The sequence below is a fragment of the Artemia sp. Qi Xiang Cuo genome, chromosome 9 (genome assembly GCF_049724085.1).
Source record: "Artemia sp. Qi Xiang Cuo chromosome 9, ASM4972408v1, whole genome shotgun sequence".
Taxonomy (NCBI): domain Eukaryota; kingdom Metazoa; phylum Arthropoda; class Branchiopoda; order Anostraca; family Artemiidae; genus Artemia; species Artemia sp. Qi Xiang Cuo.
Window position 1 is genome coordinate 41,297,881 of NC_142802.1, and position 20,889 is coordinate 41,318,769.

Below are 20,889 nucleotides of genomic sequence, written 5' to 3' on the forward strand. Positions count from 1 at the left end.
TACCTTGGATTGATTATTTTGCGCTAAAACCTTAGAACTAGCAAAGAATGAATCGAGAATGAATTTATTTGTAACACTGAATTCTGAAAAAGGTTGCTGAAACTTTTCAAGTTCCTCAATCCTTAAGACTTCATTCTTATAATTTGACCACTCAAAGCCTTCATATTTCAAGAATTTTAACAAATCTCATGTTTTTACACTTCTAAGACTTTCAATGTTTTGCGTTCAGACAACAGGCTACTTCGGACACATACCATAAAGGCCACTTTTCGATAAAGATATAAAAAAAAGGTATTTTTTAAGATGATTAGGGGGGGGGGGGAAACGAATAATTGTGAATAAAAAAAAACTAAGAAAGAGGTTGCTCATTAGCTGACAGAAAACATATTTTTTTCTGCTAATGACCTGAATCAGTAGAGTTACATTGAGGCAATGCCCCACTCTGCCCTGAACAAGGCCTTACCAAGGTATATTTTCTGTATAATATATATGTGAACATATTTAAGTTAACTTCCGAGGGTAAAACACTGAAAGTAATAATCCATCAGTTACGCATTGAGGCAATGCCCCACTCTGCCCTGTATAAACCCTTATCATGGTCTATTTCTTGTATAATAAATATATGAATATATTTCAACTCCCGAGGAGCAAACAATGAAAGAAATAATCCATCAGTTACGCATTGAGGCAATGCCCCACTCTGCCCTGAATAATGCCTTACCAGGGTTTATTTCTTGTATAATAAATATATGAATATATTTCAGGTAATTTCCGAGGGGCAAGCAATGAAAGAACTAATCCATCAGTTACGCATTGAGGCAATGCCCCACTCTGCCCTGAATAAGGCCTTACCATGGTTTATTTCTTGTATAATAAATATGTGAAAATATTTCAGGTAACTCCCGAGGAGCAAACAATGAAAGACATAATCCATCAGTTATGCATTGAGGCAATGCCCCACTCTGCCCTGAACAAGGCCTTACCATGGTCTATTTCTTGTATTATTAATATGTGAACGTATTTAAGGTAATTCCCGAGGAGCATACAATGAAAGAAATAATCCATCAGTTACGCATTGAGGCAATGCCCCACTCTGCCCTGAACAATGCCTAACCACGGTCTATTTCTTGTATAATAAATATATGAACATATTTCAGGTAATTCCCGAGGAGCAAACAATGATAGAACTAATCCATCAGTTATGCATTGATGCAATGCCCCACTCTGCCCTGAACAAGCCCTTACCAGGGTTTATTTCTTGTATAATTTATATATGAATTTTTTTAAGTTAACTGACGAGGATCATACAATTACATAAATAATCAATAAGTTACGCAGTGAGGCAATGACCCAATCTGCCCTGAATAATGATTTACACTGGTTTAATTCTTGTATAATATATTTATGAACATATTTCAGGTAATTCCCGAGGAGCAAACAATGAAAGAACTAATCCATCAGTTACGCATTGAGGCAATGCCCCACTCTGCCCTGAACAAGGCCGGACCATTGTTTATTTCTTGTATAATAAATATATGAACATATTTAAGGTAACTCCCGAGGAGCATACAATTAAAGAAATAATACATCAGTTATGCATTGAGGCAATGCCCCACTCTGCCCTGAACAATGCCTTAACACGGTCTATTTCTTGTATAATAACTATGTGAATATAGTTCAGTTAACTTCCGAGGGGCAAACACAGAAAGTAATTATCCATCAGATACGCATTGAGGCACTGCCCCACTCTGCCCTGAAAAATGCCTTACCATGGTTTAATTCTTGTATAATAAATATCTGAAAATATTTCATGTAACTAATCCATGTAACTATTCACTGTAACTATGTTTATATTCACTGTGTCACTGTGTGTTATATTCACTGTAACTATTCACTGTAACACTGTAACACTGTAACTATGTAACTATTCACTAATCAGGTAAATATGAATATATTTCATGTAATTCCTGACGAGCAAACTATGATAGAAATAATCCACCAGATACGCATTGATGCAATGCCCAATTCTGCCCTGAATAAGCCCTTACGACGTTTTATATGTTGTCTCATTTATGTGTTAACATTTTTAATTTAATTCATGTGGATAAAACAATGACATAACTAATAAATCTGTTAAGCAGTGATGCAATGCCCAACTCTGCCCTGAATAAGGCCTTACCACGGTTTATTTCTTGTATAATAAATGTGTGAATGTATTTCAGGTAAATCCCGAGGAGCAAACAATGAAAGAACTAATCCATCAGTTATGCATTGAGGCAATGCCCCAATCTGCCCTGAACAAGGCCTTATCATGGTCTATTTCTTGTATAATAAATATATTAATATATTTCAGGTAAGTCCCGAGGAGCAAACAATGAAAGAACTAATCCATCAGTTAAGCATTGAGGCAATGCCCCATTCTGCCCTGAACAAGGCCTTACCACGGTTTATTTCTTGTATAATAATTATGTTAACGTATTTCAGGTAACTCCCGAGGAGCAAACAATGAAAGAAATAATACATCAGTTACGCATTGAGGCACTGCCCCACTCTGACCTGAACAATTCCTGACCACGGTCTATTTCCTGGATAATAAATATTTGAACATATTTCAGGTATCTCCCGAGGAGCACACAAAGAAAGTCCTTAGCCATCAGAAACGCAGTGAGGCAATGCCCCACTCTGCCCTGAATAAACCCTTACCATGGTTTATTTCTGGGATAATAAATATATGAATATATTTCAGGTAACTCCCGAGGAGCAAACAATGAAAGAAATAATCCATCAGTTACGCATTGAGGCAATGCCCCACTCTGCCCTGAACAAGGCCTTACCATGGTTTATTTCATGTATAATATATATATGAACGTATTTAAGGTAACTTCCGAGGAGCAAACAATGCAATAACTAATCCATCAGTTACGCATAGAGGCAATGCCCCACTCTGCCCTGAATAAGCCCTTCCCATGGTCTATTACTTGTAGAATCTATATATGAATATATTTCAGTTCCCTCACGAGTAGCAAACAATGAAAGAAATAATCCATCAGTTACACATTGAGGCAATGCCACACTCTGCCCTGAACAATGCCTTACCACGGTCTATTTCTTTTAGAATAAATATGTGAACAGATTTCAGTTAACTCCAGAGGAGCAAACAATGAAAGTAATAATCAATCAGTTACGCATTGAGTCAATGCCCCACTCTGCCCTGAATAAACCTTTACCAATGTTTATTTCTTGTATAATAAATATATGAATATATTTCAGGTAACTCCCGAGGAGCAAACAATGAAAGAAATAATCCATCAGTTACGCATTGAGGCAATGCCCCATTCTTCCCTGAATAAGGCCTTACCATTGTTTATATATTGTTTAATTAATGTATGAATATATTTCAAATACTGAGGAGCAAACAATGAAAGAACTAATCCACCAGTTACACATTGATGCACTGCACAATTCTGCCCTGAACAAAGCCTTACCATAGGATACAAGCCATGAAACCCATATTGAGTCTGTTATTGACAAAATTGCTCAATTTAAGAAACCAATCCAAGGCTCAGCTAAAGGAGTCTACGAACTAAAGGATGGTACGTTTTTGTCAAAGACTATAAACATAGATTATTATAATTACTAAGTTTTTATTATTGTACATACATTCGAAATAATGCCTCTTACTTCTTGCAGCTAGACCAGATGTTATCAATATTTAGCGGATTACGGCTCCCTAAAAACATCACATTTTTTGTGGCTCCCTTAAACATCAGATTTTTCCGCTGCTCCCAAAAAATATCACACCTGTCTGCGACTGCTTAAATATGTCAGAATTTTTTTCAAAAATTTTGACCTTCTTGAGAAATTGGAAAGAAAGGAAAATGTACAAATAACAGTTCAATAGGAACATATCCTTTTATTTGATAGTAAAAAAACATAAAACATCTCTGGATATTTCGGTCACATACACTGTGGCCGTCACCAGTAGATAAACTGTTTGTCTGCCAATGACGGCCACTGTATATGTGGCCGAAAAATCCAGAGATTTTTATGTTGTGCGTCATGAAAAAGCATTGTGGTCTTCAAAAATACCTAAGAAGCGATTATTCATTTAACAATGTAAAAATCAAAAACAGATACTATTTTCATTGGGATATTTTAAATTACCTAATTTCAACTATTTTGGTAATATCCATATTGAGTCTGGACAACCACCAATGTCTGGGTTGCAGTGACTGGTTATGGTAAAAATGCATTCAATAAGGTTTCCACACGCAATTGAAGTGCACTTTTATGAGGTTAGGTTAGTTTAAAGACATATGAAACACACATTTTAGATGTAGAAACAATTTAGTGAATATCGATTAATAATTGACATTATGAAAATTATTAATGGAGAGTATTGGCTTGTTGTTTTCTACATAACTTCTTCAGTCTTGGAATACAATGGGATATGGTTAACCTCGTTTCTTGTTGAAGCAATTCTTGCTTTTTATTGCCACAACAGGCGAAAAGCTAGCTTTCCACAAATAGGATGTTGCAAAAATGGAATTAATATTCGTATTACGTCGAGTTTTACTGCGGTACAGTTTCCTTTATCATATTCTTGTTTATTATATTATTATTATTATATTTTTAATATATTATATTATCATATTATATTCTTATTATACTTTTATTGTATTATATTATATTATTATGTTTATATTCTTCTTTATTATTTTATTATTATTATATTTTCAATATATTATATTATCATATTATAATTTATTGTATTATATTATTATTATATTTTTAATATATTATATTATCATATTATATTCTTATTGTATTATATTATTATATCATATTATTTTTATATTATTGTATTTATATTCTTGTTCATTGTATTATATACTTTATTATATTATATTCTTCCTTTACGTATATCCAAAATTTAGACAGTTCCATGCTACCAAATTTTGTTTTCCATTTATTTATTCAATGCAATTTCATAAGCGATTCCTCTTTAAAAGAAGTAAATTCAGATGAAGTCTTGGCTCTAAATGGACCTTGAATCCTAAATGGCTCTAAATGTAAATTTCTGAATATTATATGCTATATATATTATATGAATATATAATTATATGAGTTATATATTAGTAGAATATATACTATATGAATGATAATATATAATATTATATGAATATTATATGATCGTAAGTATTTTCCTAACCATTTAATAAGCTGTGACAGGTGATCTTCAAAAAGAGATTTCATAATTTATAGAAAAATGTAAGAATTGAGGGAATTACGGGTGGAAATTTTCGGTCGGGAGGTTGGAAGGAGAGATTGGATTTTGGAAATTAAAAAGTAGGTGTTATTTAGATATAAAAATTATTAAAAGCTTTGTCCGGGTAGGTATAAAGCATCATGAATTGTTTTTTTGTTTTTTTTTTGGATAGCAAGTTCTAGTATTTTGCCAGTTTGCGTTTTGATGTTGTATTTTTTGCTTATTTTTTGCGTGTTTCACCAATTTGTGTTTCACCATAGCCCAATAGGGCTTTCGTGTGGGTAAATCTATAGATCTATTCATGTTATCCATCTATCTATTGCAAGATAATTTAATTTTATCAAAAGCTATAAAGTGGTGCAACAGGGAAAATAATCATTGGTACCATTTACCATAGTTTTGATTTTTTTCTGAAAACTAAAATCGGTTTTTGAGAATTCGAGGCTTCAAAAAATTTGCTGAATATTTCGCGTTAACCTTATGACGACAGAGCGGCTCCCCAGTGAGCTACGGCTCACAGTTTAAAACCACTGATCTGGGATATAAATTTTACTTAAATCTAAAGAAGTTGCATCTAGACTTTCTAGATTATTATTATTATTAGATTATTATGATATTTTATGATATACTATGATATTATGACTATTATGATATAATGCATTTGCATATCAAAGACTATAAATATCGCATCTTGATGTTCAGTGCATACAGTCTAGATTATTGTTCAGTATACAGCCTAGATAATACAGCCTAGATTATTATTATCAATAGACTCTAAATAATGCCATATTATCCGATACTCTTCAATTTTTCCCCTTTTTCTTGAAATTATTTTTATTGAATTCAAAATATAACACATACGAGAGTTTTTGTTCGGTCTAAGAACATGCCGCCCTTTCACTCACAGATAACCCGCCAGGCGCCCTTGTCGGAGCAGTGGTGATAGACAAACTGGCATATGCTGATGACATAGTCCTAATAGCCGAGTCCCTTCAAGATCTACAATCTCAGGCTAACAGCGTTCACTCGTCCACCAACCTCTTCGGGATGGCAATCAACACCTCAAAAATGAAAGCCATGCGCTGTCCACGCAAATTCGATTCACAGGTAAATCTCAGCCTTCAGCTTGGTGAAGGTACCATTGAATGGGTGGAAGGCTTCGCCTACCTTGGGAGCTTACTTACTTATGATAAAAACCAACTCAAAGACATCAAGAGACACCTGACACTTGCAAACTCCAGTTTTAAAGCTCTGACGCCTATTTGGAGGAATAAAAACTTAACAACAACTCTCAAATCGAGCCTCTTCTACTCCCTCATTATTCCGATCGCCATCTATGCCTGTAAATCTTGGACGCTTAAAACAGACGATCAACGCCGCCTAGCTGCCTTTGAAACCAAATCCCTACGACGCATCGCTGGTATCACCTTCCATGACAGAATCTCCAACTCCAAGCTTCTCCATAATCTGAAAGTCAAATTTACAATACTGGACAAAATAAAACTACAACAACTCAAATGGCTTGGACATACACAAGGCATGGCTAGCACTCATCTCCCGAAGATAACCTTCGATGGACAAGTACACGGTTCTCGACCCAGGGGTCGCCCTCCGAAGAGATGGAAAGAAAACTTTCCACCTTACAACCTGCCACAACTCTGCCGCCTGGCCGACAACAGAAGTACCTACAGGAGGCACATCAATGAACTGGTTAAAGAAGAGGCCCCAAAACGACCTCCAAGGACGGATGGGACATAAGTCAAGTAAGTCAAGTTAAGAAACTCATACAAGGTTCAGCTTAAAAAGTCCAAGAAGTTCAGGGCCGTTTGGTTTTTCTAAAAGAACTTATAAACCTAGATTATAATTATAACTTTTATTACTTAGAAAAGAGTAGTTAATTTTATCCTTAGAGAAAAATTTATTGATTACAAGTCCGCTCTTGAGTATTTTAAGATTGGAAGGCTTAAATATTGCCGTTCCCTCTTAATAACGCGTTTCAGATAATTTCTCCATGCTAGTTCCGAGTACTGCCATCTTCTACCCTCTAATGCCAACTGAGTAATCAACACCAGGAAAAATAGGAAAATAGTGCCAGCAAGGCCATATTCTGGAAAAAAACATCTGTTTTTGCTACTTTCTCACGAGACGGACAAAAAATTCAGGGGAGGAAATAACCCTCCTTTCCTGGACACGGCCCTGAGTGCCAATCGATTGGAGACCTAACTGGTTTTGAGATTCATTCGGGTCGCTTTTTATTGGTTTTTTCTAGTCAATTGTCCCAGGAAAATTTAAAAGAAGTGCCATTTAGTTCGCAATTTCTTATTATCAAATACTATGAACGGTGTTTTTAAATAAATCATTCGAATTCTAGATGGCAGAGTGCCTAAATTGTTAGTTGGATTAAGTCTTGGTTAAGTTCCGTTAAGTTTCGGATTCTAAGTGCCTAAATTGATGTCAAAGACTACAAAAGTTGTTTTAAAAGAATGATCCAGATTCTAAATGACAGTGTTTAAGTTTTAAAGTGGATTAGATCTTGGTTAAGTTCTGTTAAGTCCTAAATTGTTACCACTGTGTGAATGCTATTTTTCAATGTATGATTCGGATTGTAAATGGCAGACTGTCGTTTGCTCTTTACTGAAATATATTTTAAAGTGCATCTCTTTTATGACTGTAGTAATGAAAAACCAAAAATCCTCGAGAGCTTCAGAAATTAATATTGCTATATTTTATGATGTGGAGGTAATGATGCTCGTCCGGAGTTAGTGCCCGCGCAAATTGGCGCATGAAGAACGACCTCCATGTGCCTTTGGATAGCTGGTTAGCCACCACAGAACCAAATGCATCAAGGGACGGTTGGGTTGGCAGCCCTACTCCTGAAACATCTATTGCTACGAATGGAACCAGAAATTCAGCCTCGGATATATCATCTGAAACCCCGTATCGACCTCGGACCGCCCAAGGAAAATCCCCTCTGAACATCGTTGACCAAGGTGGCACCAATGTGGCCACCTGGAACGTCCTGACGCTGAACCAACCCGGTTCGAAGCTTCTTTTAGCAAAAGAACTAAAAAAATATAAAGTCACAATAGCTGGAGTCACCGAAACACACCTCCCTGGACAAGGTGAAGAGGACATAGGTGAAGGACGCACATTGCTGTGGTCTGGCGGTAGCCAAAGAAGAGGAGGCGTTGGCCTAGTACTGAACAGTGCTGCACGTAGGGCCCTCCTGTCATTCAAACCAGTATCGCCTAGACTCCTGTCCGCAAGACTGGATGGGAAGCACGGCAAAATAACTGTCATTACGGGCTATGCCCCCACAAACGACGCTGATGAAGAAGACAAAGACGATTTCTATAACTTGCTTAGTTCTGAACTATCTTCTGTACCTCCCCATGACTACCTCCTCCTGCTAGGAGACTTGAATGTAAGTGTTTCAAACGAATCAGGCCTGTGGAATCTCGCTGTTAGACCTGTTACAGTGGATAGCCTAAACGATAATGGAGAGAGGCTGCTGAATTGTTGTCTGGCCCAAAATCTAACGATTGCGAACACATGGTTCCAGAGACCAAATATAGCCAAATATACATGGTATAGCAATGATGGATCAACAAAGAAGATGCTCGACTACATCATCGTACGTCGACGATGGCTGTCGTCTGTCCAGAATTGCCGCACCTACCGTGGCGCCGAGCTCGGGAACACCGGCTGGTAGCAGCCAAAATTAAGCTCCGCCTCAAAGCTATGAAGAACAGCCAGTCTTCTCGGAAAATTGATGCCGGTCGCATCCAACAGGACCCCGCTCTAGCTGAGCGGTACCATGTGGAGATATCCAACAGATTTGAGGTCCTTGGCCAATGCCATGATAGTGAAGTTGCATGGAAGTCCTTCAAAGAGAACAGTCTTGCGGCAGCAACTGACGTTGTTGGAATGAGGCAACGGAAGAAAAAGGACTGGATCAGTAATCACTCCCTTGCCATCATAGAGCTCAGGCGAGAAGCACGTCTTGGCGGGGACATGGCTACATACAGACTGCTAAACAAAGAGCGCAATTCCATGTTGCATGAAGACCGCAAGGCTTTTATTGACAGCAAGGCATCCGAACTGCAAGAGGCCACCAAGAAAAATGACAGTGGAGCCACCTACAAGATTCTTCGTGAGCTGTCAGGTCAGCATACTCAAACTACGCCATACCTTCGAAGCACTAGTGGTGAGAATATCTACGACCAATCACAATGCCTTCGCCAGTGGGAGGACCACTTTGAGAAACTGCTCAACTCAGATCCACCAGACCAGACGGACCATGAGCTCGCAGCTGATGCGGCTACTACCATACCTGCTCCTGATGGTCCTGAATTTACAGCGGAGGAGATAAAAGCTGCTACCCGCAAGCTAAAGAATAACAAAGCGCCAGGAATATGTGGCCTAACATCGGAATTCCTTAAAAATGGGGGTCCAGCCATGATCCTCTGGCTACAAATGCTGTTTAACCTTGTGTGGCACTCTGAAAAAATCCCCTCAGACTGGAAGAAGGGCCTACTTGTGCCAATCTACAAGAGGAAGGGGAGCAAAGCAGAATGTATCAATTATCGTAGCATAACTTTACTCTCAGTTCCTGGAAAGCTCTTCGCTATGCTGCTTCTCAAACGGGCAACAAGATACCTCCATGCCCTGCGTCACCCCCAGGAAGCTGGCTTCATGCCAGGCAGGTCCACCACCGAGCAAATCCATACGATTAGACAGCTAGTAGAGAAAACTCTTGAATATAAGAGGAAGGCGTACATTGCCTTTGTCGATTTTCGATCTGCCTTTGACGCTGTCGATAGGCAGTCACTATGGCTAATACTCCAGTCTTCTGGCGTACCCACGAAAATCATCCATCTCCTCAAAGAGCTGTATAATAACACTGAAAGTGTGGTGATCGTAAATGGACGGCCTTCTGGATATTTCAAACTTAAAAATGGTGTCCAGCAAGGATGTGCCGCTGCACCTGAGCTCTTTAACTGTGTGATAGACCACATCCTGAATAAAACACAGCAGGTGCAGCTGTTTGGCATAGGCTTTGCTGGAAGAGTTCTTTCAGACGTCGACTTTGCCGACGACGTAGCGCTAATATGCGAAAACATTAGTGACCTCAAAACTACACTGGAAACACTGGCCTCTGCGGCTGAGAAATTCGGTCTGAAAATAAATTGGTCGAAGACCAAGATAATGCCCGTTGAGGAAACGCCGTCCAACCCCCTGTCATCTGTGGAAATTTGTGGCCAGACTGTAGAGGTAGTCAAGCAGTTTACCTACCTTGGTTCAATTGTCTGCTCAAACGGAAGCCTAGATGCCGAAATATCAGCAAGAGCGGCAAAAGCAAACTCTGTCTTCGGTCGCCTTCTAAAAACAGTCTTCCATAAACTCCAGATCAGCCGCCTCACCAAAGCACGAATATATTCTGCTTCGGTTGCCAGCGTTATGCTCTATTCTGCTGAGACTTGGTCGCTGACTCAGACACAGACGCTGAAGGTAGATGCCATCCAGACGAAACACCCCCGAAAAATCGAACGCTCCCGATGGCCTGACAGGGTATGAAATTCGGAAATCCTCAGGTCCTTCAAACTCCCACCCCTGTCCGAGCAGCTTGAGTCTCGATCGCTGCGTTGGTATGGTCATCTGCTCCGTCTGTCTGCCCAAACACCTGCCCGACTCATCTTCGATTTCGACCCAGCTGCAAATGGCTGGAGGTGTCCTAGGGGAAGACCACGCACCAGATCGGCGGACGTCATCCGTGATCGGCTCGCCTCCAGAAACATCAACCCGGCTGAAGCGACAACCCTCGACCTGAACCGACCACTCTGAAGAAGACTGACGGCGCTGACGACTGGTTCCCTCTACGCTGGCTACGCTGCCGAGCAAGAGCTTTAAGTAAGTATTTTATACCGTGAAACTCTTATATAGAATAAGTTTGTATCTTGGTTAATGTTCATTTTTATTCTTATTGTTGTATATATTATTGTTATATTGTTATTCTTGTATATATTATTGTTATATTGTTATTGCTAAATTTGTTTGTTGTTATTTTTCAGCCATATTTTGTTCTTTTAAAAGCATTCCTTCAAATGTGTAGAAAATGCAATCATTTATTGGTTCATCAGTTCAAAATATTTTTTCAACAAAAAAACTGATTGTTTCAAACATTACCAACGTTCAATACAAGAGATCTACGTAGGCATCAATTCGCTATATGTTTGTAGGCAATAGAATCAAAAGGAAAATTTTGGGTAATAGGAGTGTCCCTTTAAAATAGTGAAATTACAATGATAAAAAGTAAATTTGTAAAATCAAAAGTATTAAAATTTTATGATTCTTTTTTTGTTTTGTTTTTTATGATGAATTATTTATGTTCAAGGAATAGTTTAGATAGACAATTGTGCATTCAGTGCTTTAATTTTACTGCACAGCTTGTGTCTTCCAGTTAGTCAGCGTCCAGTAATATGTACGTCTGTTAGAATATCCGTGTTCCGTATGCGGGCCCCAGATTCATAATGTTGAATATCTAAGTGATGATATAGAAGTCTAGAAAAGAGCCGTTAAAATCATCCTCGGATGAGAAACATTTGTTGATTACTAATCTGCTCTTGAGTCTTTAGAGATTGAAACTCTTGAAGATTGTCGCTTTGTGTTGATAATGTGCTTCGAGCAGTTTCTCCTATCAAACGCCGATATTTTCTGTCCAGTGTCGCCAACACAGGGTTTAATTACCATCAGGAAGTTGCCATCAAGTTACCATCAGTAATTACCATCAGAAAGAAGAATAAATTAGTGTTAGGGCCTTGCAGAACTAACCGGTTCAAAATCTATTTGTGCTGTTTATTACCAGTGTCTTTGATAGAATGCTACAAAATTGGGATTGTGAAAGACGGCTCCATTTAATTTGCGATTAGTTTTAATCGAAAGTTGCGATCGAATCGAAGGAGTATAATCGAATGGAGGTTATCGAAGGAGTATAATCGAAGAAGATTTTAATCGAAGGAGTATATAGAAATATTATCAGTTGGTTTATGTGCAATAGTTTTATAGATAAATATTGCGACCAATATTTGTTGTTCGATTTTGACTTCGTTCTTTACTTCCATGTGGAAAATTTTGTTTTTTAAAATTTGATGATTATTATTAAGCCCAAATAATTTTTTTTTTTTTTTTTTTTTTTTTTTTTTTTTTTTTTTTTTTTTTTTGCTGAATACCAATGAAATAAAAACAGCCAAATAAGAAGGTCTGTGTTATTGATCTAAATAAAAATATTCGGAGCAAAAAATTAAAAATTATGTTAAAAAAGTGGAAGTAAAACCTAAAAGGAATAGATGTAGTCTTTAATAAGCTACACTTCAAAAGATAAAAATTAAAATGAATAATCAAGTCGAAAGTGAAAACCCTTTTTTCTGATTTTTCAAATCCGAAAAGTTGATCAAGAGTGATCTACGCCATCTACGCTCTTTTTGCTTCTTGTTGCTTGATTTTGCTTCTTATTGCTTGAAATTTCACAACATAAAGAACAGGGAAAACAGAAAAAAACAACAATAAATGTGTTTTGGTAGACTATTATAAACTAGGAATTTTTGACATGAGACATTAGAAACAAATAATGTTTATATGGCACTGTTTTTCAAATATTTCCAAAAGTAAAAAAGAGATATATTGCCTTTTCGAATAAAACAGAAAGTTTAGGGTGCATTCCAGGAGGCAGTTATGATTAATGGTAATGTGTTATACATTATTAATGTGTTATACATTGTGTTATACATTGGTAATGTGTTATACATTATACATTATATATACATTATTATTTGCATTCCAAAACACCAGACAATGCGAATCTTTTGTCATTTTTGTATTATTTTAGTAACTTTTGCTTATTATGAGTATGTAAGGCCTAATATTTGTAGTTATGCCATTTTAGGATGAAGATTATCAGGATTCACTGATAATTGTTTTTTCGAACGAAAACGTAAATATTTTGAAAACCAAAGATTGTTCTTATTGGCCAACCATCTAGGGCTAAACGAAGAGGAGGTCGTCCCCAAATCGGATGTGAGGATTCATAAGGAACGATTTAAGGGATATTGGAGCTTCATGGGAGGGTATAAAGAGGGAGGCCTTGAATAGATTGGGTTGTAGGGTGAGCGTGCGTAGCTATGTTGGCCTCGTGCGGCTTGGTGTTAATACGGATGGACCGATAGATATCAGATATGATCGATTTGAACAGGCCTAATAAGATACAGGAAACGGATGGACCGATACATATGATCGATTTGAACGGGAATAATAAGATACGGAAAACCGATGGACCGATATATATCAGATATGATCGATTTGAACGGGCCTAATAAGATACAGGAAATGGATGGACCGATAGATATCAGATATGATTGGTTTGAACAGGCCTAATAAGATACAGGAAACAGATCGACCGATAGATCTAAACAGGTGGATTGAACTAAATGCGATAACGCATTGGACAATTGACAGAGCCTTATGTATTTAAGAGTGTAGGTTACAGATCCCAGTTTGAAAAAAAATGAAACATAGCACCTTTTGAATTATTGTAGCTGTAATCTTTAACCTTTAATGTTTTGAAAATCTGTACGAGAATGTGTTAATCTATTGAAAATGTACACACTACTTTAAATAGATTAGCTCCTATAGTTTGCATTCTGCTTTTTCGCCTGTAACTATCTATTCTTTCTCTCTGTTTCTTCTTTCTTTTCAATTTCTCTTCTTATATATATTTGTTTTTAGCTAGTGTTTAATACAAAATTTAGTCTTTTAATAGCTTCTCTTTCCGAGGCTTTCTACTCTTGCGGTCTCTATGTAACATTTGCGATGTAATATTTCTATGTAATATTGTAATAATTTAATAATTAAGTGATTTAATAATTTAATAATAATTAAATAGCTAAATAATAAAATAATAATTAATAATTAAATATAAAATAATTAATATAATATAGAATAATATGAAATAAAATAATATAATAAAAAAAACTAATATATAATATACAATAATAACTAATAAATAATTAGTAATAAAATAATTAAATATAAATTAACAAGATAATTGATAAAAAATAAAAATAATTAAATATTTTAATAATATTTAAAAACTATGTAATATTTTCTATGTAATATTTCTATGTAGCATTTTCTTAGAATAATTTGGAGTGTATTGAATCGTTAATACTTTCCTAAATACCTATTTTTTCAAATAGAATATTTCGATCAGTTCGACGTGTTTTTCTATCATTATACAAGGGAAGAGATGTCCAGGGCAGAAGAAGCACAGATTAAACGGAGGAAAATCGCTGGATTGGAGCTATGTTGTCCACCACCTCCACTGCCGGCTTTTACTCAGGCGTTTATGCCGATTTCAAACATCCTTGAGTCTGATGTTATGCTTTATATCTTCCAGACAGTTTTTGAAAGGTCTCTATTTAATTTCCTTCTTTGGACTAGAAAGTAGTTGTCGTCATATAGTTTTCACCTCAATTGTATTATCATTTTTTCTTTTTCTTTTCTCAATACCTGATATCTAAGAAACTGCTTTTTTTTTATATACGAAAAACCAGAGGGTTTAATGAGGTACAAGTTTGTTACACACAGGGATAAAGATAGTAGCTTGAATTTTATAGGGTTTACGTCCCCCTTTGTTGGGGGGCAGTGATTCTATACTGGGAATTACCATAACGTGTGTTTTCTGAAGTCTAAACGGTGATAGAAGCTGTTTCTGTCTGAAAAATCAAGTTGAGGGAAGACGGGTTTAACAAGCAATAAGTTCAATAGTTATGGAAGGAATATCATGGAACCGTTCTTTTTGACAAATATTTAAGCCTTAAATCATTTTATGTTATTCTAATATTTTTATTTTGATGTGTTCTTCTTATCGTTTTTTTAACTGTATGCTTTCTTTATCTGAACTTGAATACTTTATATACAGAGAAGAGGGCGTTTATCCCCCCTCCTCTAAAAAAATAATCACATATTTCCCGAATCATTTTGTTTTATAAGAATTTGAATGGTTTGTACATATTGTTGTCCAAATTCAAAGTTGGATGTCCATTAAACAATACCTATAATATGGTCGTTTATCCATTGATAAAACTTCAATGGGACAAATTTTCGTGACTAAGTTTTGTGTTTCAAATTTATATTTTTATTATTTTATATTTATTTTCTATTTATTATTTTCTATATATTTATATATTTTATGTTTGTATATATTTCAATATTTTGGTTTCCTTTTTATTTTTCTGGCAAACCTTTTTTGTCTAGCTGTGCTTAAGTTTTATTCTTGGGTTTTGCTCACTCTTACTACATCGTAACTCACCTATTAAACACTAGAGAAAGAGAGAAAAAAAGAAGAGATAAGCGGTAATTTTTAGTATTTTCAGTATTTATAGAAATCCAGACATTTTTAAAATAAATTAAATTTTAACAGTTTGCTCGATTTTTCTAGCTAGAACTTCTAGTTAGAGCTTTCTAGATCGAACGCGATTCTTTTAAGCAAGAACAAAAAAAAAAAAAAAAAAAAAAAAAAAAAAAAAAAAAAAACTAAATTGAAGCCTAAATCAACTCTGACATTATGAACACAAAGCCTTGAAAACATGTCACAATTAAAGGGGGGAAAGGGAACCCCCCTTGAGATTAACCAAAAAGACCCATACCCCAAACCCGGGAAAAAATTCACAAACAAATGTCAAAGTTCCATTTTTTTACGTTTTTGACACTCCTAGGAAGAACGCTCTGATTGTTCTTGCCTCCATCTAAGGTTTGACCTATACACAAGTATGCCAAGAAAAAGCCATATAAATTGTAGATGGTGGAAGAATTTATTATGTCATAACGAGTTTTGTTGTGCAACAGACCTGTTCAATTAAATTCTGTGTAATATATCTCTGCTTTGTTCCAGGACTTCAAATCTACGTGCAAGAACTTTTTCTGAGACACAATTTCATATGGTCCTTCATTTGATTGGCTATGCACTATGGGAAGAGATAAGGTTTTCGTCTGGGGAAAACTCCATTGGGTATCATTTCACTGATCGAGCTGACAAGTTCGATATACTCCCACTGATGGAAAGTTTGAGAGGAAATTCAAGGATCGATGACCACAAAGTGCTTCTCGATTGGACTATTAGAAAATATAAGGAGGTATGTTAATTCTTGCTCCTCGTAGTAAGATATGATGTTTATTTCAAAAAATTATCTCGTATGTGGAGGGGGCTGCCCCTTTAACCCCCACCCCCCAACCACCCACTTTACACTCAAGAATTATAGTGCTTTACTAAAAGCATTTTTAATTGTAATAAATATAACCAGTGAGTAATTCCAAGTATTTTATTTACAAGTTGCTGGATTTTCCAACTATCTCTGTAAAGGAGGAAAAGAGAGAGAATGATTATTATTATTATTATTATTCATTTATTGCCCGTCAAAAAAAGGTACAAAAGGTACAGTAGACGGAGTAATCACTAAAGAAAAAAAAAGAGAAAAAAAGAAAAAGAAGGACACAAACACACATTGAAAATTCAAACACATGACAAAAGAAAACTCTTCATTACATTAATACGAACAGTGACTATATGCATTACATTAATATAAAAAAACTATTGTGAACAAATTGTTGACCATGGATGATTAAACTTACTTTGAAAACGGGATAGAGATTTATTAATACTAATATTAGGGTCAGATAACTTATACAAATGAATAATTTTACAGTTTCTTGTCTAAGGGGGCAAATTTAAAAGATACTTAGCAAATCTGAAGAAGATGGGTTATAGGTATTTTTTTTCTGTAATTGTAAGAAATCTACAGAAAGTAGCTATTTCAATCAGATGTGGACGAGCTGCGACGTTTTCAATGGAATTTAGAAGGTATTGGTTAGAATGTAATTTATGTTTTACGATTACAGCAAAAGAAATAATAATTTTATGGTCAACGTGAGAAATCAGCAAACAACATGTGTGACCTATAGATGTGCCAATTGGGAGGCCCAGGTATGTAATATGGTCTGAGGGTTTAACAAGAGAACCGTCCATATTTATAAGAGAAGTAGAGGGATTTCGCCAATTGAAAAGGATTACTTCGGATTTCTCAGGATTAAAAGACAGGCCGATTTTTGCATATTCATCTTTGAGGAATTTGAAATTCTGCTCAATGCGCTGGATCGTGCGGCTGAGATTCAGGATGTCATCAGCATAACAAATAAGAGACATATCGATTCTCCCAAGAATGCATGAAGGAAGACACTTTGCCTGTGCTTCCAGGACACTATTATTGAACAGGGTTGGGGAAGTGATAGCTCCCTGTCTAGTCCCTTTCTTAACGAGGATGGGGTACTGAGGATTCACAAGCATATTCGAGGGAATTGAAGAGTTTGGCCTCACACGAGAATTAATGCAATTATATAGGGAAGGATGAAGACCTTACTGCAGGGAAAAACGGGATGGAAGTTTTAAACGCACTTTTAGATTCCTATATAAATCCCTGAGAACACGGACAACTGATGGGTTTACGCCTCGCCTTGCCATATGAAGAAGCATGGACGAATGAATTAAGGATTTGAACGCACGTCTAATGTCATGTCTGGCGAGGATCATACTTTCTCCCGAAGATTCAGTGTCGGCGAAGGCAGTAAAAACTCCTGTAAGAGCATGAGAACAGCCAAGATTAGCCTGAAAACCGAACTGATATGGGGGAACGTAACATTTCTGTCTTAACTCATCAAGAAAAAGAAGCTCGAAAAGTTTGCATGTCGTAGCAGATACGTTGATGGGACGGAAAGAGGAACATTGCAGCTCAGATTTCCCTTTTTTGGGAATGGGAGTCAGATCACCAATGCAGAACGAGGATGGAACAATACCTGTAACAAATATCATTTGCATGAGAAGGTTGAGGTGACGCACCAATAGATAACTTCCATTAATGATGTGTAGAGTGCTCACCTTATCTATCCCATAAGACCCTTTCTTTTTAAGTTGGGATATGGCTTTTATGACGGGATCACAAGTAACAGCAAAATCAAGGTCAGGAGATTCATCAATGAAGTTGCAGAGCTCCTCACAAAATTGTGACTCTAAAACAGGATCAGGCTCAGAAAATTCATTTGAAAAATGGGATATCCACTCGGACAAAGGAATTTCATTCGTGTCTGGCAAATTTGAGGAGATAGTACGAGGTAATAGCTTCCACAGAAGATCAGGTGAATTCCTGACCTTCTCGGAATAAAGTGTCTGCATTTTAGATCGATGAAGGGTAAGTTCCTTAGCAAAACATTTTTTTGACACTTTTCTCAGTTCATTGACTATTCCTTGACGGGGGCATAGGCAATCTCTCCATAATTTGTACCAAAATTTAGCACGGTCACAAGCTTCAGACAGCACTAGATTTCCTGACCACCCGGGAACTTGGGTACCAACACGTATTTTTTTAAGAGGAACTGCCCTTTTTTCAGCACACAAAAGTGCATGGCAGATTTCTGCGGAGTATATATCAATAGTTAATCTAACCTCATTAATGTATTTATTAGAAAACTTTTGGAGAAGATGAAATGGAACCCGGATCTTGTATAGGATACTATATGAAATTTCGATGTACTAAGATGTGTCAATATTATTCCAATCGCGAGAAGTATACCACTTGTGCCGGTGAGCAGTATAAGCCTGTAACACTGGAATCTGAGAAACTTCTCGTTTGAAACTAGAAGCAATAGGAAGATGGTCTGAAACTTGAAAATTGGAAACTACCTCAACACAAGGTATATCAAAGTTATATGACACAACATGGTCAAGGTTAGATGTGCAAGATGAAGAATGAATGTAAGTAAACTGAGCAGATTTCTATTGAACTTTAAAACCATCACCAAATATTCCTAATAGTAAAGAAGCACGGATAGAAGCTGAAGACAACCCGCAATTAAAATCACAATTAAAATCCCCTACAATCAAACACGGGATTTTCAGTTTAAGGACATCACGAAGACAAGAGCTAAGTTTACTAGCAGCTAAAGCGAAATCTCTCTCCGAATCCTCATCATTATAAACTGTGGATAAATACACATTTATTATTGCGCAATCACCTACTCTAACAGCTAAAAAAAACTCTCACAAGAAAAGAAAACCCTAAAATTAAGATTCGGTACTACATAAGTAGCAATACTACCGGAAGCTCTGCCTTTAGAAGCACTACGTTTAGCTGGAACCGAGAAAGTTTTGAAAGTGGCACTAATGTCAAGTAAACTAAGGCTGTAGTTGGTCAAGAAATTTTCCTGCAAACAAAGAATATCATGATTATGAAGTATATTTTCAAGAATAGGTCTTTTTTTATAAGACCACCATTAATGTTCCAAGAGAGAAAACGAATATCCATTTATCTACTTAGCTGCCCGTTTATCGGTTTGAGCGTTCCCAGGCATTTGATACTGTAACAGGTGGGATTAAACTCTTTACATGTAATGCAAAACATGTTCCGAACACATAGATTATCCCTGGTGGAAGAGTGCTCCGAGGAACCACAGCGAGAGCACAGTTCTGCGTTCTTACAATCAGCAGCAAAATGTCCTTGCTGATGGCATCTGAAACACCGTCTAGGTATGAATATGAAATTCTGGACAGTTAACTTTTCATAAACTATATGTTAACTTTTATATTTTATTAATTTTTTGAAAAACTGAGAACCTTCAAATCATAGATCAAGAGAATTTAGAAACTTTATGCAGTACTGCCAAAATTAAAACAGCTGACTTGAGTCCCAATTTTTGCTAATGTTTAGGCTGTTATAACGCTGGAAGAACGTTTTGCGTCTGTCTAGCCCTTAACTTTACTGTACTAGATTAATGCTATAACCTAGTATTCATATGAGATGTTATGTGGCAGTATTTGCACTCGTACTTGAGTTGAGGCGCAGGCTGTTCAGCCTAGCTCTGTGGCATGGATTTGGTGGGCTACTGTCTTCGACCTTCTATTAGGGGACGAACGTTTTCCAACCATAATTTGTACCATTTACGTCCGTACTTCTGGAATCCTCCCAGAGGTCTTGAACAGCTTAAATTAGCACCAATTTATTCCTTATTATTATCTATTATCTTTATATCTCTATTATCTATTTATCTATCATCTGTATTGTATTATCTATTATCTCTATTATCTTTATTCTCTCTATCTTTTGTCAGATTCCTGTTACAAACAGAAAAACTGCTCTCCCAAGCTCGCATCCACGCAACCACATATTTTATTCTTGAAATTACAAACGGCGCACTTCGGCGCTGGCACTGTAGCAATGCGTAATTCGAGTTTAACCACAAACGTGACTATAATATGACCTGGGCACAAGCATCACCATACACGCAAGGGCGTTTCCAGGATTTTCTTTGGGGGGTATCAATTTTTTTATATGCCCTTTTGTTTCGTTTTTACAAGCTGGGGGTGGGGGTTCAAACCCTTTAACCCTCCTCCTCTGGATATGGCCTTGCATATACAATAAGATGATTAAACGAAAAAAAACCTAGAAATGTCTATCCATCTCTTTGTAATAACGTATTGTGAATTTAGTGAATGGGTTTGTCTATTTAACAAAAGATAA

General features: G+C 36.4%; 1 protein-coding gene across 1 annotated transcript in view; it reads left to right on the forward strand.

Annotated features, from left to right (window-relative positions):
* The window catches only part of LOC148948658 (E3 ubiquitin-protein ligase UBR2-like), a 155,390-nt gene that overhangs the window by 63,098 nt on the left and 71,403 nt on the right, over positions 1-20,889 (forward strand). The window contains 5 exon segments of the mRNA XM_089094989.1: positions 896-1,011; positions 2,616-2,664; positions 3,491-3,593; positions 14,521-14,734; positions 16,218-16,458. Coding sequence (XP_088951115.1) covers positions 896-1,011; positions 2,616-2,664; positions 3,491-3,593; positions 14,521-14,734; positions 16,218-16,458 — 723 coding nt within the window.